The sequence below is a fragment of the Delphinus delphis genome, chromosome 17 (genome assembly GCF_949987515.2).
Source record: "Delphinus delphis chromosome 17, mDelDel1.2, whole genome shotgun sequence".
In the NCBI taxonomy this organism is placed as follows: Eukaryota; Metazoa; Chordata; class Mammalia; order Artiodactyla; family Delphinidae; genus Delphinus; species Delphinus delphis.
Genome location: NC_082699.1, coordinates 51,474,220 through 51,495,333, shown reverse-complemented (window position 1 = coordinate 51,495,333; position 21,114 = coordinate 51,474,220). Strand labels below are relative to the sequence as shown.

The window sequence follows — 21,114 nt, the reverse complement described above, 5'->3', positions numbered from 1 at the left end:
CAAACTGGCACCGCGTCCCTCACCTCCCTGCCCCCCTGACACCAAGTTATGGCTTTTACTATAATCTGAAATTATTTCACTGTTTTTTGTCTAGAAGACCATCCCATCTTAATTTAACAAATGCTTACAAAACGATTACTATACACCAAATAAAAGCTCAGCTATTCCTCCTTGTACTTAATTTTCTGGAGAGCAGGGGCCTCATTATCTTGTCCTTTGCCGCATCTCCAATACAAATGACATTGCCTCAGCAATCAATTCTGAGTTTTCAGTATTTGTTAACGGAACGGATTGCGGGACACCTACAAACTTGCAAACAAAAGGAATTTTGCCCGCCCATCCACCCCGTCCCAGAGTTGCCGGGAAGGAGGAAGGGAGGGAGGACCTCGCGCATGCGCTATTGTTCCCTGAGCGCTCGAGGCTGAACCCCGCCCCTTTCCTTTGGTTGGTTTAACCACTGCACATGCGCAGTAAGGGTCTTGTCCGTTCGTTTGTCGGCGCTATCAATAAAGTTTTAGCGACCGCACACTTCTCTTTTCCTTGGCAAGATGGCGGAGTACGACTTGACTACTCGCATCGCGCACTTTTTGGATCGGCATCTAGTCTTTCCGTTGCTTGAGTTTCTCTCCGTAAAGGAGGTGAGTGGGTTTTTGAGCGCGAGGAAGGCGTGGGAGCGCGTGAGATGCGGGGCAAGGCCGAAAGGCGGTGGCGGTAGCCTTAGGCCTTACCCACGTGTGAGGCGGCCCTGAGTTTGGTCCCGAGTCGGGCAATAAGGATCTGCTGGTAGTTAAGCGTCGTCCCTGTTGATTAGCACCGCGGAATTCGGCCGTGAGTAGGGGTGAGGTGACAATATGAAACTGAGGGGAGAAAGGGAGGGGTCTCTGCTTCACTTCTTGAGGTGCCAGTGCCGCTGGGACTTCCGCATCGTTCCTCTTGGAAGTTGACGATTGGCTGGCTTCCCTGTATTAATGCTTGAGCTTAACATAAAGCTGGCTTCGAGAAGCAAATTGGACTGTTAGAGATTTAAATTTTTCTTTTGGGCACAGTAGGAGGGGTGACCGTGGCTTTGAGTTTTTGCTTGCCGGATCGTTTGGAATGATTTTCTTACACTTAAATATCTAGCCCTTTGGTTTCCGTAAAGTTGGGAGTTCTTTGCGAGGAGTTTAACTGGTGTTTCGGTAAATAGCCACTTCCTAGAAGCGTAGCTTTTTTTTTTTTTTTTTGCGGTACGCGGGCCTCTCACTGCTGTGGCCTCTCCCGTTGCGGAGCACAGGCCCCGGACGCGCAGGCTCAGCAGCCATGGCTCACGGGCCCAGCCGCTCCGTGGCATGTGGGATTCTCCCGGACCAGGGCACGAACCTGTGTCCCCTGCATCGGCAGGCGGACTCTCAACCACTGCGCCACCAGGGAAGCCCAAGCGTAGCAAATTTTGTCTAGTGGGGAGGGGACCCCAAAAAATAATCCGACAGTAATTTTATCTTAAGAGTTGTTTTTCGGTGTATAGATGTACAGACTTCGAGTGATTTAAATTGGTTGTTAATGTTCATTGAGCTATTCCGGATATCTTGAAAAAGTATTTGGTCCTAGTACCTCATTTAAAAATATCTCAGTCCTAAAAGTTTGGAGATATTAGGCTTAGTTATACCGTAGTTTATTGGGAAATTGATATATTTTAATAGTTACAATAAAGTAATATTACTGTGATGAAGGAATTAGAATATTGGTCAGAAAAATGCATTCTATTTCTAGAAGCAGATTAAACCGCAAGTCTACTTAGGGCACTCTAGATTTGGGGAGTAGATTTTGTGTGTTCCAACAGCAATAAAACAAAAAAGCCCTACAAATAAACATTAAATTTTTCTGATAAGTTTTCAAATTTTCCCATGGTTCATTGGATAGGTATAACCCTCAAATTCATATGAACCTTTTCTAAACACCTACACACAACTTAAAGTTAATGATATTAGGGAACAGCAAAGTTTACTTTCAATAAATATTCAAGAATGCCTTGCCATATAAAGCTTTATCTTGAAATGCTTTTGTCTTGATTTTTCTTTTATAGGATGTACTTAACCTGTATTGTAGAACTTGCATAAAACAGCCCAGTCTGCCTTCTGTTTCTCTTTTGGATAATTTAGGATAATTTACCAAAGATCAAGGAATAGAAAAATATCCTCTATGCTTCTGAACTAGCCAAACTTCATATTTTTGTAATGTGTCTTTACACTTTTGTTTTTCAATGCAGACAGATGAAAGGGAGGAATACATAAGTGTAAATTAGTTTTTCATAGGGCAAGACCAAAACTGTGAACGGCAGCTGAGAATCAGTGGAAAATAACTGCTCAAAACCTGTTTCCTTGGAGAGAATGTTGGTAAGATGGCTGTGATACACCAAGGGGAAGACAGATGCTGGAGTATTTATTTATCAATTACTAAGTATAGGACTACCGTGGAATTGTGAGAAATCCAAGATAAAATCCAGACATCTCATCACTAAAAAACTCATCCTTTCGTGGAGATAGAGGTCTGTAATTATAAGGCTAAGAGTAATAAATGTCAGAAGTAGTGGCAGAGTGCTATCAATATTGAAGAGGTACAGAAAGGATTCTGAGGAAGAGAGGCTTGAAGTTGAGTTTTGAAGGCTAGATGGTTAGGATAGTCAATGATCATGACACGTGAGGGTATCAATTGAATATATTTATAGTATCAATATGTTGGAAAATATAAACTCCATTGGAGCAGGAGCTTTGTTTTATTTCCTTGCTGTGTTCTCAGCAGATAGAGTCTGGCATAAGGGCTTCTCATGACTATTTAATAAATGAGTGAATATATATTTGAACCTTAGTGTTCTTTATTCTCAAGTGAAGTGGAAGGCCAGATAGTGTTTAGCAGCCTGGGTACTGAATTGGGACCTGGATTAGGATCCTGGCTCTGTCACTTAATACCTTTGTGCACTTGAGAACAGTTTCTTTCCCATCTTTTTTTTTTGCGCGGTACGCGGGCCTCTCACTGTTGTGGCCTCTCCCGTTGCGGAGCCCAGGTTCCGGATGCGCAGGCTCAGCGGCCATGGCTCATGGACCCAGCCGCTCCACGGCATGTGGGATCCTCCCGGACCAGGGCACGAACCCGTGTCCCGTGCATCGGCAGGCGGACTCTCAACCACTGCGCCACCAGGGAAGCCCCTCCTTCCCATCTTAACTAAGCCTTTTCTCATGCATAAAGTGTTGGTACTACCACCAGCCTCATAGGGTTGTTAGAAAAATTACATGAAATAGTACATATAAAGTATTTAGCCTTCTGGGACAGAGTAGGTACTCCTAAGTGTTTTCTATTAGGAGGCTAGGCCATCCTATATGAGAGGCATTCAATTGGCTTTGTTTTTTTAAGTTTTGTTTGTTTTGGGCTGCATTGGGTCTTCGATGCTGTGTGCAGGCTTTTTCTCTAGTTGCGGTGAGCAGGGGCTACTCTTCTTTGCTGTGCGTTGGCTTCTCATTGCGGTGATTTCTCTTGTTGCGGAGCACAGGCTCTAAGTGCGCGGGCTTCAGTAGTTTGCAGCACGTGGGCTCAGTAGTTGCGGCCCGTGGGCTGGAGCACAGGCTCAGTAGTTGTGGTGCACAAGCCCAGTTGCTCCACGGCATGTGCGATCATCCCGGACCAGGGATCGAACCCATGTCCCCCGCATTGGCAGGCGGATTCTCAACCACTGTGCCACCAGGGAATTCCTCAACTGGGGTTTTGAGGAGGGAAATAAAGACTGGAAATGGTGACTGAGGAAACTGACCAAAGACAAATGCAAGGATTGGTAAGTTTGGAGGGCCCAACTGAGATTGGAAATCACACATTTATAAGTGGTCATTCTTGGAGTGAGAGAAATGGTAGTTTATTTGAGTAGTATAGAAATATGTGGAGGTAGGCTGGTGATAAATAAATGCCATCTAGAGATTGATGAAAAGGTTTGCTGATTAGAGAAAAGCACAGATGTGATTGAATAACATTATTGCCTAGTTCTGAAACATTTTATAGGTGACCTTAGCCATAACATAGAAAAGAGGGAACTTTTTTCCAGTGCTAGAGATAGACATTGATTGTATTTGGTTGGAGAAAATGAATGGAATAAATGTTAACCGCTAAAGAGAAGGGCTTTGAAATAGCCAAAAACAATATCCAAACTAATGTAGAAAGTGACAACCAAATAGGGTGATGTAAAAATTAGAAAGAACAGAGGGTATGTTGAGGGTGATGAACCATTTTAGAGGTAATAGTGGAAGAGGTGATGAATGTAAGTTAAAAGTCTTAGAGATGAGCTGATGAAAGTTGTTATGATTTGCGGGATAAAGGAATTTTAAGGCTTGAGGTTTTAAAGAATCATCAGTATGGATGTTGGATTTGTGGAGGATGATAGCAGGAGATGTCAAAAGAAGATTTTTAATCTATTAAAAAGTAGGAGTTGTTTTCAAGAGGTTGATAGACTGTGTTGGCAGACTATAACCTGTGAGCCAGATACAACCCTCTCTGCCTGTTTTGTATAGTCTCAGCTAAAAAAAATTTTTAACAGGTGCAAGATTTGCAACCTTTCTCAATTATAGAACAATAACTGTACACAGGTTAAGTGAAACGTTTCCTGCCCAAAAAGAATTCCATTCTTCTCATTAGTAGAACTGTATTACAGAAAATTTTATAACATATTATATTTTTTATTTCAAAAAGAAAATTGAAGCTTTTCTCTCTTATGGTACTTATATATAGTATCCTTGATTTTTGCTTTTTGGCTCACAAAATCTTACTGTCTTTTCTTTACAGAATAAATGTGCCTATGAGATAAAATTTAGAGAGGATGGTATAAGCAGATATAGATTTAAGAAGAGCCCAGTGAGGTCTGATGGCAGAGGAGAAATGCTTTGGATCTGCAGTTGGGAGAAACATTACAAATTAAAAGCTATTGATGAAGTGGTGAGGAGAGGTGGCATGCCAGGAAGAGGATGTTTTCACCTAAGATTAGGGTTTCTATGGGGCAAACTGAAAGGAAATTTCTTTTTTTTTTTTTAAAGTAAACTTTTTATCAAGTATAATATGTGAACAGAAAAGTGAGCTGGACTTCCCTGGTGGTGCAGTGGTTGAGAGTCCGCCTGCCGATGCAGGGGACGCGGGTTCGTGCCCGGGTCCGGAAGGATCCCACATGCCCAGGCGGCTGGGCCCGTGAGCCATGGCCGCTGAGCCTGCGCCTCCAGAGCCTGTGCTCCGCAACAGGAGGGGCCACGGCAGTGAGAGGCCCGCGTACCGCAAAAAAAAAAAAAAAGAAAAGAAAAGTGAGCAACTATAAATGCTTTTTTTCCCCAAAGGAAAAACACTTATGTGTGACCACCATCCAGATCAATAAATAAAACGTTGCCAACATCCTAAATAACTGCAATTTATTTATCCAGTCTAAAGTTGATAGGACTTGGCTGTTACAAATAGTTCTGCTGGGAACATTCTTGGTAATGTCCTTTGAGTATACGTACCCATTTCTGTTGGGTACTTAGGAGTAGAATTGCTGGGTTAAAGAATATTTTAGCTTTAGAAGATAAAAACAGTTTTCCAAAGTGGTTGTAGTTCTGCCAGCAGAGAAGGTGTTCAGTTACTCTGCAACTATACCAACACTGGTATTGTCCAGTTTTTTTAGTGTGATTTTAATTTACATTTTCTTTATGACTGATGCGGTTGAGGGCTTTTTCTGGTGTTTGTTGGCCATTTGGTTGTGCTCTTGTGGAGTGCCTATTTAAAATCTTTTAGCCATGTTCAATTGGATTGTCTATTTTTTCTTACTGTTTTGTAGGAGTTCTTTATGTAGTTTGGAAGGTTCAGGTTTGATCTCATGGCTATACCGTTTGACCACCTTTATCTTTTCTTTTCATGGGTAGTAAAATGTTGTATAATCTTCCTTCATTTTTCTTTGCTTGACAAAATTAGATTTAGTACAAAAATCTTTTCTTTTGCTGAAACCTTATCTTGACTATTTGATTAAAAATTGTTTTGAATTATGTTACTGTCTCTCTCCTTGAATGCTATTGTGTAGAATCCTTAACATATTGCTCAGTACACTTCATGTTTATGTGAGTTTGCTTATGTATCTATTTGGTTCCTGAACTGTGGGTTAAATTACGTTTCTTGAACTCTTTGCAAAAGCTAAAACCTGATATGACAAGGTTGACTGAAAGAATGGGTGCCAATTTGTTTCAGGGGTGTGGATGGGAAGCATTATAAAGGATTTTAACTATTTAGTGGAAAAGTATGTGGGGGAAAAAGGAGAGGCCACCTCAACGAGAAATGGGTAGGCATCATGTGGATGTGAGAGAGACTAAGAAGGTAAAACATTTAAGGGTTGATTCTTAGTTACCTGAATGTGGAGAGGAGTCAACAATACTATGTGCTTATCAGGGGAGTTGGTGTGGTTTATTTACTCACAGCCTTGTTCTAGAAAGACTAAGAGATGACATGTAGGGACACATTAAAAAATGAAGTTGGTGGGAATGGCTTTGTGGTATGTAATTGCCTTTATTTTAAAGTTGCTAGGTAAACAAAATATTTTATGTCTCTGTAGGCTGATTGCTTGCCTTGTTGTAGGAGGGTGAATTAATAGTATATATTTTATTAAAAAAATAGTTCAGGACATATGTTTCCAGGTACACTATCTTAATATTAACCACTTTACTTGAGGGAACTTCAATTTATTCATTAGAAAGTAATTTTCTCTTGCAGATATATAATGAAAAAGAATTGTTACAAGGGAAATTGGATCTTCTTAGTGATACCAACATGGTAGACTTTGCTATGGATGTATACAAAAACCTTTATTCTGATGATATTCCTCATGGTAAGTTTTGTCATTACATCTGAAGCTTGACTTGTGAGCTGAGGCCACGTGTATTAAAAGTTTTGTGATTTATAAAAGTGCTTTAGCCAGAAGTCTTAATAAGTATTTGAATGATTTAAAAGTTCTTTGGATGAAAGGTAGTATGAAGGTTACAGGTCTTCTAAAGCAGTGGTCCCCACCCTTTTTGGCACCAGGGACTGGTTTTGTGGAGGACAGTTTTTCCATGGTCTGGGGGTGGCAAGGGGATGGTTCAGGGGGCAGTGCGAGCGATGGGGAGCTGCAGATGAAGCTTTGCTCCCTTGCCCGCTGCTTCCCTCCTGCTGTGCAGCTGGATTCCTAACCAACTGGTCTGCAGCCCGGGGGTTGGGGACCCTGTAAAATGTGTGAAACTACTTTAAAACATGGTCATCAAATGTCTGCAGTTCATAGTATGCAGCATCAAAGTTGTACTTATTAATCAGATTGCTTCCTTAGAATTATCTGGGAATTTTGCAGTTTTTTGACTTTTTCAGTTGGCATCTTGTGTGCCTTAGAGATTTCTTTTTTGTCTTGAAGCATCTGGGTTCTCAAAAGCATGGTCCCCAGAACCAGCATCCTCAGCTCACCTGGGAGAACTTGTTAGAAATGCAAATTCTTGTGCCATACCACAGATCTACTTAACCAGAAAATGTTGGCTGAAGACCAGCACTCAAATTAGGGAACTGCTGTGGTATATTTCGAAATCCTTGTTTTCTGTAGTAATAGATGTTCTTAAAACAAGCAAACAGAAAAACCCACTATGCACATAGTATTTTAAAAGATTATAAGAACTCAGTAGAGAAATACAGTTTACTTTGTTTAAATTGACATTTCTCAAAATTTGATCACAGATCCCATCTGTGTTTGAGAAACACTCTCCTAGTATTAGTACTTTCTAATATATAATGTAGAAATTATTACATAAAACATAATCACTATTTTGACTTCTATTATAGTTCCCTGCAAGAACAGTAGCTCTTTAAATTTTAGTTTGTGGTAAAAAAGTAAACTATTTCTTAGTGAAACTTTAAAACATGCTAACAGGGTAAATTATGTGCAAGTTTTCTCTGACTTCATGATGTGGTAAAAAGAAACTATAGAATTGGTTTTGAGAGATTACAGAACTAGATTTAAAGTGAAAAGAGAAATTATTGACTGGATTTAAATACCATTCAACCTAGTTGAAAACCTGTAGTAATAATATGTAAACCCCTCTGAGCCTCTTCAGAAACTGTGGGATAATCTCCTGAAAGAATTCAATGAAAACAAATATAAAAACACTGAGGATGAAGTGTCTGAAATGTAGAGTTAGATAATTGTTTCCTCAACAGCTCCTTCTCCTAGGCTGTATCTGTATATTCCTCAGTTTCTTCTAAGAGTAAGAAGAGGATTCACTGTTCCTTTATGTGCCTTTGCAGTGCTAGAAAGAAGAAATTGGATCTGAGGAAGTTACTGAGTTGGTGGCTCCTGGCATATGCATATATTGGGGATAAATAAATGCACAATTTAGATAGACTGAAAAATTTCCAGAGACATCCTCATAGTGAGCAATATAGTTTAACATTATAGTACTCCTTTGCATTTTTAATTAGCTTTGAGAGAAAAAAGAACCACCGTTGTTGCACAACTGAAACAGCTTCAGGCAGAAACTGAACCTATTGTGAAGATGTTTGAAGATCCAGAAACTACAAGGCAAATGCAGTCAACCAGGTAACCTCTTTTTTTTAAAATTATTTTATTGAAGTATAGTTGATTTACAGTGTTGATTAATTTCTGCTGTACAGCAAAGTGATTCAGTTATACATATATATACATATTATTTTTCGTATTCTTTTCCATATGGTTTATCACAGGATATTGAAAATAGTTCCTTGTGCTATACACTAGGTCCTTGTTGGTTATCCATTCTGTATATAATCGTTTGCATCTGCTAATCCCAAACTCCCAATCCATCCCTCCACCACCCCCTCCCCCTTGGCAGCCTCAAGTCTGTTGTTTTCTGTGTCTGTGAGTCTGTTTCTGTTTTGTAGTTCATTTGTGTCATATTTTAGATTCCACATATAAGTGATATCACATGGTATTTGTCTTTCTCTTTCTGACTTACTTCACTTAGTATGATAATCTTTGGGTCTGTCTTTGTTGCTGCAAATGGCATTATTTCTTTCTTTTTTATGGCTCAGCAGTATTCCATTGTTTATATGTACCACATCTTCTTTATCCATTCATCTGTCATTGGACATTTAGGTTGTTTCCATGTCTCGGCTATCGTGAATAGTGCTGCTATGAACATAGGGTTTCATGTGTCTTTTTGAATTATGGTTTTATCCAGGTATATGCCCAGGAGTGGGATTGCTGGATCATATGGTAACTCTATTTTTAGTTTTTTAAGGAACCTCCATACTGTTTTCTACAGTGGCTGTATCAATTTACATTCCCACCAACAGTGTAGGAGGTTTCCTTTTCTCCACACCCTCTCCAGCATTTGTTTGTAGACATTTAATGATGGCCCTTCTGACTGGTGTGAGGTGGTACCTCACTGTAGTTTTGATTTGCATTTCTCTAATGATTAGCAATGTTGAGCATCTTTTCATGTGCCTGTTGGCCATCTGTATGCCTTCTTTGGAGAAATGTTTATTTAGGTCTTCTGCCCATTTCTCGATTGGGTTGTTTTTTTGTTGTTGAGTTGTACGAGCTGTTTGTTGTGTTTTTGTTTGTTTGTTTTTGCCACAGCATGCGGGATTTTAGTTCCCTGACCAGGGATTGAGCCCTTGCCCTTGCAGTGGAAGCGCAGAGTCCTAACCACTGGACTGCCAGGGAATTCCCTGTATGAGCTGTTTGTGTATTTTGGAAGTTAAGCCCTTGTTGGTTGCATCATTTGCAAATGTTTTTTCCCAGTCAGTAGGTTGTCTTTTTGTTTTGTTTATGGTTTCTTTTGCTGTACAAAAGCTTGTAATTTTGACTAGGTCCTATTTGTTTATTTTTGCTTTTATTTCTGTTGCCTTCAGGTAACCTCTCCTTAATTTGAATTCTAAAAATTCTGTTTTCTGGATTAATACAAATGTTAATTCATACTTTAGTAACCTAGTCTAAAAGTTCACAGTTTAAGAGATAGCTTTATCTGCTTTTTTCATTTATCTTTATTGTGTAGGGACGAGGAAGTCCTTAATTATAAATGTTAATAACTAAATTTTTTTTAGAACTTCTTTACCAATTAATCCAAATCTGATTATGCTGAGCCGCTCCCCCCTCCTCCCCCCTTCCCAGGGGACATTTGGAATGTCTGGAGACATTTTTGGTTGTCACAGCTGGAGAGGTGCTACCAGCATCTAAAGAGGAGAGGCCAGGGATGCTGCTATACATCCTACAGTGCATCAGGCAGTACCCTCACTTCCCCCAAAAGAATTACCCAGCTCAAAATGTCATTAGTCCTGAGGTTGAGAAACTGTGCCTGGGCAATACCTAGAGTACATGGGTTGCTCAATGTATGGGAAAACTGAGCTCACTCTATCACTTTGCTACGTTGTCTCATATCCTTCCATGCTCAGCCCAAGGAGGGTAGTATAGAGCTGATATGGTTATATTTTATTCCTGATTTCCTCTTAGCTAGAAATAGACTTATTGTTTAGTTTACAAAGAAAGCATGTTACCCTACTCTGGCTTTACTAATTGAAGCCCTTTGGGTCATTAAAAATGTTTAAAAATAGTCTTCTACTAAAACTGAATATTGCCATTGTGGTAAATCTTTTCTATCAATATATTCACCTGAGGAATTGTTTAGGATTTTACCATGTTGCACCTTGAGTTCTTAGGATATGTCATCAAACCAAATTTTTAGAGCGATTGGCTCTAAGTTTTCATTTGTGATTTGAGAAAGTGTTACCAGATATGTTTTAGAAAAGCAGCAAATACTATACAATTACTATACCTTACTATAATGTGCCATGTTATATAGTATGTATATATATACAGAGATAACTATATCTTAACAAAGCTATTATATATATGTATTTTCATATATATGTATATAGCCTGTATATAGCTATCTCTGTGTGTCTGTGTATACTAGTATACACTTAGAATATCATGAGTAATTGTAGCCCTTCAGGTCACGTGTAAGTGCCCACAAAGGGACAGCTGAAATAATCCAGATGTTAGGGTACGACAGAAAATTTAGGATTTTAATTCTAAGTTTAGTCTAGTCACTTAAATACTGGGAAGTAATTGGATTAAGGTATGAATAAGATGAATATAGATTTGTTCACTAAATATTAGAAAAAGATAACTCCTTTTAGCTTAATAGGCAATAAATTGGAGATAAATGAAAGGATGGAAATGGGGTAAAAACTTGTAATCTAATTTATAACCTATTCATTTTCAAAGTAATAACCACCTCTCCCTGCCGATTCCCCATTTTAAAATTTCATTGAATATGTAGTTTTGTACTTCTCATACTTTCCCAGAAATACCGTATCAGCCAGAGGACAGTGATTATATACCTGAGGTGTAAGGCGTATAACACAAAGTTATTCACTATGACCTACAGGAAGTGTTAAGGGTTTTTTTTTGAGATCTCTTTATGTTAAAATTTCATGCATGTTTTTATTTAGTATTATAATATGTTCATGTTAATTTTAGTGGTAACATATCCCCTCCCCATTAAACCTTCAAGTAAAATTATGCTCCCAAAAGACATGCCACGGTATTCATTCTTACAATGAGCATAAGAAAATGGTTTCATTTTTGCAAATGCCCAGAAGGCGGGCAACTCTGCCACCTGTCACTTGTTCCTTGGTGTCTTTGTCATCAATTTGTCTTTTACAAGGCTGCCAACATCTCAAGTTATGCAAAGCTAATTTTAAAAATGTTACATTGGGTTATTTGACACTTTGGTATGAATAATGATCATATAGAGTATGTAGCATAGATAGCATGTGAGTTAGGCATGATTTATTAGTCTTGTAAATTTGCCAAATCACTGTCTGTATGAGAAATACTAACATTGTGGAGGGGGACAAAATTTATGTACAGGATTAATTCCTCCTTGTTTGTATAGTACATTATTTCCATCTCTATCCTATTTTAAGAATATATTACCTATTAGAAAAGTATCCTCAAGAGAGCAGATTCCATTCTCAGTAGGTTAACACCTAAGTAGACCTCACTGACCTCACTATAAGAATAGTCAGAATGTTCTGGTTTTATTACCTAAAAAACTTAGATCATGTGGTGAATCAGAACACATGATTTTCAATTACAGCTAAAGAAATCTGAAAGTGAAATGTTAAGTTTGCAGTTGTCCTTGAGTTCCTATTCCTTATGTTCAAAACATGTAATGTTCTGTTTATTTTATTCCGGAAGTTTTATTTTTAGTGTTTAAGTATTAATATAATTAAATTGGCTTTATGTGAGTAATAAGATAGAAGTTGAATAGGCTTGTTTTGTTTTCTGTGGTCTATAAATTACAATAATTTTTGTTTTTTTATTATTAAGGGATGGTCGGATGCTGTTTGACTACCTCGCAGACAAGCATGGTGTAAGTGGTCTTTTAAAAAATTGTTTAGTTGTCATGTTGTAGTAAGGTTAATTAAAGAATAGTGCGGTATAGATAGATTCATGGCTTGACAAGAGTATAATTTCCAGATTAAGTTATTAGACATAATACCTGGTATGTTTTTGAAACTTTAGTTTTTAAAAATTGGTCCTGATTGGAAAATATCATCCTTATACTTACCTTTTTAGATAACGGAAATTCTCAAATTGTTTGTTCCAGAATGATCATGTAATAGTTAGCATTTTATATTTCTGATGGATAAACAAGTGGGTAAAAACAGAACTAAATTTGAATTAGAATACCTTGAGCAATAGCATTAAGCTGCCTTGTGGAATACAGTAGCCCTTGACATTACCAAGACCTTCATAAACCCCCATATAAAGGAATGTTGTTATAGGCTTTCCTAGTCATCTCCCAGTCTCCTTCCCCTTGTGTTAACTCAAAGTGTGAGGCTATGTATATAATCAGTTCTTTAACTTGCATTCAAGTTTTATCATTCATTTAACAATTATTGTAACAAGAGACATGCTGACCACTGCAAAATTACTCTTTCTGGTTTCCATATAGAATGTTTGGTATATTTGTTAATGTTCTGGTTCAGAGCCCTTCTCTTGATTTTTTGTCTTTCACTTTGCTTGCATCATTAACTGTAAAAGTTGGTGTAATTTGGGGGCCAGTTTTTTCAGAGAACTAAAGTTTACTATACACATTATTTGTACAGAATCACAAAATCCTCACAGGGATGCATATGCTTGGTAGTTGTCTAAGCTCATTCACCAGCTAAGGGACTCACACATCAGACCTTCAGCTGTAATTCAAGTTTGTATCACAACAAAGTAGGTATTGTTACAGTTCAGAACTATGAAAGTTAAATCCAACAATTCCTAATATGTATTTTAACGGTCATGTGCTTTTATGATTTTTGGGGGCGGGGAGAGGGTAGTAACTTTTGAAAGAATTGATATCTGGGGATATTTGAAAGAGTAAATGGTTTGAATTTTAAAACTCAAAATTAAAAAATAGAATTTAAGCTTTTTTCCTTTTTTTAGTTTAGGCAGGAATATTTAGATACACTCTACAGGTATGCAAAATTCCAATATGAATGTGGAAATTACTCTGGAGCAGCAGAATATCTTTACTTCTTTAGAGTGTTGGTAAGTAATTTTTTTTTCTTTTTCTTCTCTTTTGTAGGTTGCCTTGGTTCCTTAAAACATGTCTGTAGATTTGATCTGTCCATTAAGTTTTCAACAGTTATTGGCAAAAGGAGAAAAAAATAAACTTTCAACAAAACCAAATAGAAATAGGAAACCTTATTTCAGGGCCTCAAAATTTGGAGGGAGATTTAACTTGTCCTTGAAATCCAAAAGTAGGAACCACTAATTTTTCATTTTATATATAATTGTATGATTTTAGCATTAGAATTCTATCATGTAGTGAATTTGTTACAGTATTACTGTACAGCACAGTGAGTGGCACATTGTGGGTGCTTAATATTTACTGAATAAATCTATTATTCCTAATTTTAATTCAATATTTTATGCTGCATATATTCCTTGAATTTGTTCTAAACAGCTGTGGAATTCTAATGATATCTGAAAAGATTTTATGCTTTAATAGTAACTTTTTTCTATTTACTTCTGCCCTCAGGTATTAGACTACAAAGCTCAATTTCTTTTCATTATGTAGGGAGTAGATGAGTTTAAATAGTACTGCTAGAAAAAATCCCTAACCTTTTTTTCTTCATTTGTTTACTTGACAAGTTTCCTAGATTCATTGTGTTTGTTAGGGAAGGAGAGTTGCATGAAGCCAAAGGAAAAATCAGGATTTCACATTGACAGATTTCTTTCTTATTCTGCCTTCTGTTTAGGTAATTATATTAATAAATGCCTTCTAAAGTTACCAAAATTCTCTTGTTTTAACTAGCGTCTCATTTGAGAAATTATAATTTGTTACTTTGGATTAGTAAGCAAGTACCTACATCTCTGATATCTCTAGTTAACTCTAGAAGTTGGGAAATGACCTCTTTAAGACAGGGACTTTTTGTCTTCCAACTTTGGAAGAGTCCGTTCTTTCTGTCTCTGTTTTCTGGTGCCTTTTTTCTTTTAGCCCCGCAAGTCACAAAGAAAAGACTCAATGGCTGCTATCTTTGGTTGTTCTCTAGGAAATTAAATTTTCCTTTTTTGCAAGTGAGGAAAGAGTTCAGTATTATTAAATCGAATAAATCCTACACTTAAAAAAAGTGCTTAGACAACTTCATTTTTTAAAGTACCATCCTTCCTTCAAAGAAATAAAGATTTCAGTTTATTTCCAAGTTTGATTTGAAAAAAAAATTATCCCATTTGTAAACGAATTCTTAATTTACAGTTTAGCTGTGGTTAGCTTGCAAGTGCATTGAAGGTAATGGGTGATGCTAAATTTGTAGCAGCTTATCAGAAAATTCCATCAGTTTTACTTTGAATATTATGAAGGATTTAGGAGAGCAAAAGTTGATTACTTTGGAAATGTAAACAGCTTAGACGAGGATTGTAAAATCAGAAGCCTGATATGATTACAGGTACATGAAAAGAGTTGGTTATTCATATCATTTGTTAATGCTGGGAGTGAATTTTGAGAATGAAGATTTAGTGTCATGTTAGAGTTCTAGCACAGTAAATTTATTGTTGCTGGTCAGTGAGTGAATGTGCCATTTTGCTAAGACATGGAAACTTAAGGTAACTGCTGGAAATCCAGATATTGAAACTCTTCTAGCATATCCACCCTTGAAAGCAGATTGGTATGAAGAGCCAACTGTAATGACATGGACTTGAGCCAGAGTAGTATGCATGAATCTTTTGGGGATTAAAAAACTTGCTACACTGCTGCAAAAAGCTTTTATCCTAACACATGTAACATATTTTAGTTTTAATAGTATTATTATGTTTATGTAGTATGGTTTCATAATTAGTCTGAAAATTTCTGCATGTGATACGTATATACTTAAAAGTTTGCAGAGTTTTTATATTTACTTTTGTAAAATACAAAGATCTAATTAAGTTTCCTGTCTTAAAAAATTCTGGGTTGATCTTAAGCTTTTACATTGCCTAGCAGATCTTATGATGGAACTCAAATGATGTTTAAGTGATTGAATACCATGGTCTGGATACAAAATTAATGTTTTACGTTAAGAGCAGTCAAAATGTAGTGATTGGATAGTGTTCAGAAATTAGGTGCAGTTCATTTTAGTTTTTGTCCCATCTTGTGCCACAGAACAATTGAGTTACGTGGGAGTTGGTTACTTCATGTTGGCATATTGATAAAGGCTAACTAAGCTAAGTTTAAAAATGGATTATTTACTTTTGATTAAGATAGACACCACTAATGAAATCTTGTTAATAGCAAAGATAAAAATCCTGTTTTGGATTTGGGATAAATAATGTCAATGTTTTTGCTTATTAGTTATTTAATTTTACTTTTTTGCAAATGGCCTGTTTTCATTTCTTTTCTGGTGGTTGATTATTCTTTTAAATCTATGGTTAGGGAAACATAAGCTATGAAAGAACCATTGTAACTATGATCTGAGATTAGAATTTGACTCTCTGAGTGACCTATTGTAGGTTAGTGTTGTATAAATTAAAGCTGTATGACCCTAGAATCTACTTTTATTTTTAAAAGACTTCATGGCTTTTAGAATACACCAAGTGCTTAAATGCACCCTATTTGATTGTGAAGCTTCTTTGAATCATGCTCTAAGAAATGCATTAATTTGAATTGAAATGGTGGGGCAGATTTGTTAGGAATTTTTGAACACTTTTGTTTTAAAAGTTATTAATTTATAACTGTATTGTAATTAATCACTGTATTGTAATTATTTTGTTAAAATTTGCCCTCACTGTGGCCTTTGGTCTGGCTCCAAAATATAACCCCTCTCCTCATCCAGCAGCTATTTGAAATAAAAGTGATTTTAAGATGCTAGGACTGTTGGTGATCATATTTGTGTGTGTGTGTTTCACTCAGAATTTAAAGTTTATCTACTGTAAGTACTTGCCATTCGATTTAAAGGTACTTTCCCTTGACTCAAGAAAGCTTGAGTAATGATGATTTGGTGAAGTTTTAGGCTCTTGACTGAAGGTTTGGATCTGATGTACTCTGAAAATGTCACTGTAAAAGACATCTATTTCATATCGATTCTCAGATATATTTTTATCCCACTTTAACATCTAAAATTAGGACGTGTCCTGAATTGACCTAAAATAATATACCATAAAATTGATGACATCTTAGATTCAATGAAATATTAGTACTTAGATTTCTTTGTAAGGATAAAACGTTTTATCCTTTGTAATTTGAACAATAATTTTATAGATTTTTATATAAGGTTTTTTTGATTTCGGTGAGTTTTGACAAATGCACATACCTGTACAACTACCACCAAATCAAGATAAAGAATATTTCTGTTACCCAGAAAGACCCCTTGTTCCCCTTTGCAGTCATACCTCATCTCTGGTTCATCCATTGGTCTGCTTTCCATCCCTGTAGATTAGTTTTGTCTGTTCTAGAATTTCATGTAAGTGGAATGATATATGTAAGCTTGTGCCTGGCTTATTTTGACTAGCAAGTTTTTTGAGATTCGTTTATATTATTGTATGTATCAGAAGTTTGATTCTTTCCATTGCTGACCAGTATTCCATTCTATGAATATACTGCAGTTTATTCATCTATTGATAAACATTTGGATTACTTCTGGGTTTTGTCTATTTCAAATAAAGACATGAATATTCATATACAAGTTTCTTGTGGACACACATTGTAATAATAATAAGAACTAGTGATTTCATGGTTATGTTACAAATTTTAATTTGCAAATTTAGTCTCTACTATTTGCCTGTTCTGAGAGTTTGCTAAAGTGTTTTCCTGTACATTTGAATTAATTACTGACATCAAAGGAAGAATTTCAGTATAGGCAGAGTCTGACTTAGGTATGATTTTGATCCTCATAGTTTAGGCAACCTATAATACTCTGATATAATCATTTCTATTCTCATTATCATTGTGGTAATGACTCACATTTCCCAAGTTTTTATCATGTGTCAGATGATGTTGTAATCTTTTTACATGTATTATGTAATTTAAGTCATACAACAACTGAGGTGGCTTCTGTTACTAGCCCCATTTTATAGATGAGGAAGCTAAAGCACAGATGGTTCAGCTGCTTATAGTAAGTGATAGAGCCAGAATTATTGGTGGTTGGATTTCCAGTCCTGCCCATATGATTTTATTTAACTTGTAATTATAATATGTACCAATAGTACTTTACAATTAATAGTACCATGTAAGTGCTTCAGTGAAAAATTCAAAATTTCAGCTTGGGGTATAGAAATGTTTTCTCCCTCCAGTACCCTCACTTGCTTCTGCTGCTTTAGGACAGTTCAGAGTCATTATATCCACTTTCTTTGCCTTGTTTTGAGAGTCCTGCTTTACTTGTTTTTGTTATTAGCCTAGTCCTTATAGGTGTTTGGGTTTATGACCCACTTGTATCAATGGCAAGAAGAGATAGAGTGACCCTCATTCTTCCTTTTTTGTAGGGTTAAGACTGCAGTATGAAATTTTATAGCTTTTATGATTAGAAGTATAATTTTCAACAAATTATGCTCTCCGTGCATCAGTTCCCCTCTTTAAAATAGGGATAAAAATCATTATTTACCTTCCAGGGTTTTAGGGTTATATAAGAAAATGAACTTCTGTTTCTCAGTACATATTCCTTTGATAATTATTAATGTTATTAACCAGTAGACCTGCTTTTTTTTCTCTCTATGACCTCTTCCATTTATATCATAATTTGGAAGTTTTTTTGTTCTGGAAATAATTTTTCTAAATTTTAGATGAGACACTCAATTCTTGATTTTCACATCTTCACTCCAGGAATTTTTAGCAGCAAATTGCCTCTGAATCTAACTTTGTTTGCAAAGTTTTGAGTCCCTAAAATTTGATTAATTGTGTATAAATGGTCTGAAATGGGTTACACGAAAACACTGGTGCTGTATCCTAGTTTTAAGTTATTTATCTTCTGATCTAGACTGACTATCAAAGACCTGAGTATTTTTAGTAAATCAAGTTAAATGAAATCTATTTGAATCAGCTTAACCAGTGTGATCCAACTAAGGGCTTATATAACTGGAGTTTGGGGAAGAGTGCTATAGACCTTTTAGTAGGCCCGAGGGATATGTAGGGTATAAAATATACATTATCTTTTTTTCCTCCAGAGTATTCAGAATATAATTAATTATGATTGCTTAAACAGGTTCCAGCAACAGATAGAAATGCTTTGAGTTCACTCTGGGGAAAACTGGCCTCTGAAATCTTAATGCAGAATTGGGATGCAGCCATGGAAGACCTTACACGGCTAAAAGAGACCATAGATAATAATGTGAGTTACACTTTTTCAGGGTGATTTTCTGAAATTTCTATGTATCCTTCATACTTCCTGATAAGGAGAACACTGTGTACTTTAAAAAGGAAGGAGGAAAAGGAGGGAGACTAAACTAAAATGTTGACCTGATATAAAAATCACAGTGGATTAGTGGCTTGATTAGTTTTACTGAATCTCCTTGAAGGAAGCTGTCAAACTTCTTTTGGCTCTTAGAGAAAATAACTCAGTTTTCATTTTTCTTAGAGCTGTGGTGCCTCTTTGATCTGTTCCAGTGGAAATGACATAATACTCTTAGTGCCACCCATTATTGAAAGTCTAATGCAGAAGATGACAGTTTTCATCTACTATTAATGTCTAATAAAACTTATTATGAAGTGTTTAATTTAGTCCTTGCTTATGAAATGTTTTCTGAAATATGTATAACTTGGAGCCTCTGTAAAAATGGCTTAGTGGACATTGTTGAATCTGTCTCTGAGAACAGGGAAATTTTGAATGTCAGGGGTCATGCAGAGAGTAGAGTGGTCTGGGGGATTGGACTTTGATCATAATGATCACTGTGCATGCTTTAGAAGGTTCTCATTTAAAATAAAATTCTGAGATCAGGCATGTTTATTCCCTTTCATCTTTTTCATATATTAATATTTCCTATGTATACCTTTTTTAATCCTTTAGTCTGTGAGTTCTCCACTTCAGTCTCTTCAGCAGCGAACATGGCTCATTCATTGGTCTCTGTTTGTTTTCTTCAATCACCCTAAAGGGCGTGATAACATTATTGATCTCTTCCTTTACCAGCCACAGTAAGTTATTTCACTGTATAGTTTTGACTTTAATTATATGAAATCAAATAGGATTTTTAAAATTTAAAATGTACTTCTCTCTAACATTTGAATTTGTTGTCACATTTTTTCCCCTCTTCATGTGGTAGATTTGCTTGTTAATTGAAAAAGCTTACATGTAACTCCTAAGTAAATTATTTGATAAAAGTATACTCTTAAGCCCTTTAAAGTGCTATTTAAGTTTGGTCCCTGGGCCAGCAGCATCAGTATAATGCAGAGTCTCAGGCCTTATTCTAGAAGAACTAAATCAGAATCTTCAACGTAAGAAGAACCCAGGTAATTCATGTATACATTAAAGCTTTAGAATTAAGGCTCTAGGCCATATTATTTGGAAGGAAGATACACATTCCAAGAGAATTCCTTTTATATCTTCTTTGTTCCATCATCCAGCTTTTGGTGATAAGAAATTCACTGCTTTATGAACTAGACTGTTCTACTGTTAGCTAGAAATCATTTTTTAAAATTTATTCTTCCATTTGAGGTCAATGCCTCTGAATATTCTATTATTTCTTATTTGGTTGGAGCAACAGAAAACTAGACTGCTTTATGAAAATACTTCAGATACTTGAAGATAATTTTCCTTATTTTTCTTTCCTTCAGGCTAAATATCTCTAGTTTTATTAAGTAATGTAGTTTGTCACATTCTTTAGTATTTTGGCTGCTGTTCTTAGGTAACCACCAGTTTATCCACAGCTTTTTAAAAATCTGGATCTTTAAAATTGAAAGCTTATTCTAGGATTGTTATCTAAGCTTTATAGATTACAGTGGCAATATTAGCTCCTATGACCAGTACATATACTTATATTAATTTAGCCCAAAATTGCATTCTTGGTATGACTTATTGACTGCATTGTTGGTTAAGTCTCACATAACACTTTGAGCCATATTTTTGTTATTTTTAACTCAATTTAAGATGGAGATCCTAATACATTTCAGTTGATATCTGCTTATTGTCTGTCAAATTAAGATTTTAACATTTTTTTCTAAAATGCATATTTAATTTACAGAAGTATAGTTTAGGAATAGATGGTGTAATACCCATCTAATAGAAAATCAATGAACATTGAACAGTGTATTTTTAAATTTCTTTGTAATTTTTTAAGTCTTGAAAATAAGGTAATAATACGTTAGCGATATTTTTATATAAGTTGATGAAATATAATCATCTAAACTGAGTCACATGAATAAACATGTTCTTTAAATATTCCGTGTAGTAAGATTTTTGAGACTATAAAATATTTGACCTATTCAGTTAAGTTGTTAACATAATCATCTGAACTTTAAGAGAAATGAAATTATTGGTGGCGATACAGATGAAAAATATTTGCCAACCAAGAATTGCCAGTGATTTTTAAATGTAGAAATGGAGGGGTTTTGTGTTTTTTTTTGATGTGGACCATTTTTTAAAGTCTTTATTGAATTTGTTACAATACTTTTGTGTTTTTGGCCA

General features: G+C 36.0%; 1 protein-coding gene across 3 annotated transcripts in view; it reads left to right on the top strand.

Annotated features, from left to right (window-relative positions):
• The first annotated feature begins 503 nt into the window (after positions 1-503).
• Positions 504-21,114, top strand: part of EIF3E (eukaryotic translation initiation factor 3 subunit E) — a 57,422-nt gene continuing 36,811 nt past the window's right edge. For all 3 annotated transcript variants that reach the window (XR_009516637.1, XM_059995062.1, XM_059995063.1), the window contains exons 1-7: positions 504-638; positions 6,739-6,853; positions 8,464-8,581; positions 12,362-12,404; positions 13,472-13,576; positions 18,700-18,825; positions 19,501-19,625. Coding sequence is in view for 2 of the 3 variants with exons in the window: in XM_059995062.1 (XP_059851045.1) it covers positions 549-638; positions 6,739-6,853; positions 8,464-8,581; positions 12,362-12,404; positions 13,472-13,576; positions 18,700-18,825; positions 19,501-19,625 (722 nt within the window). In the remaining variant the exon portion in view is untranslated. The remainder of the gene's footprint in view (positions 639-6,738; positions 6,854-8,463; positions 8,582-12,361; positions 12,405-13,471; positions 13,577-18,699; positions 18,826-19,500; positions 19,626-21,114) is intronic.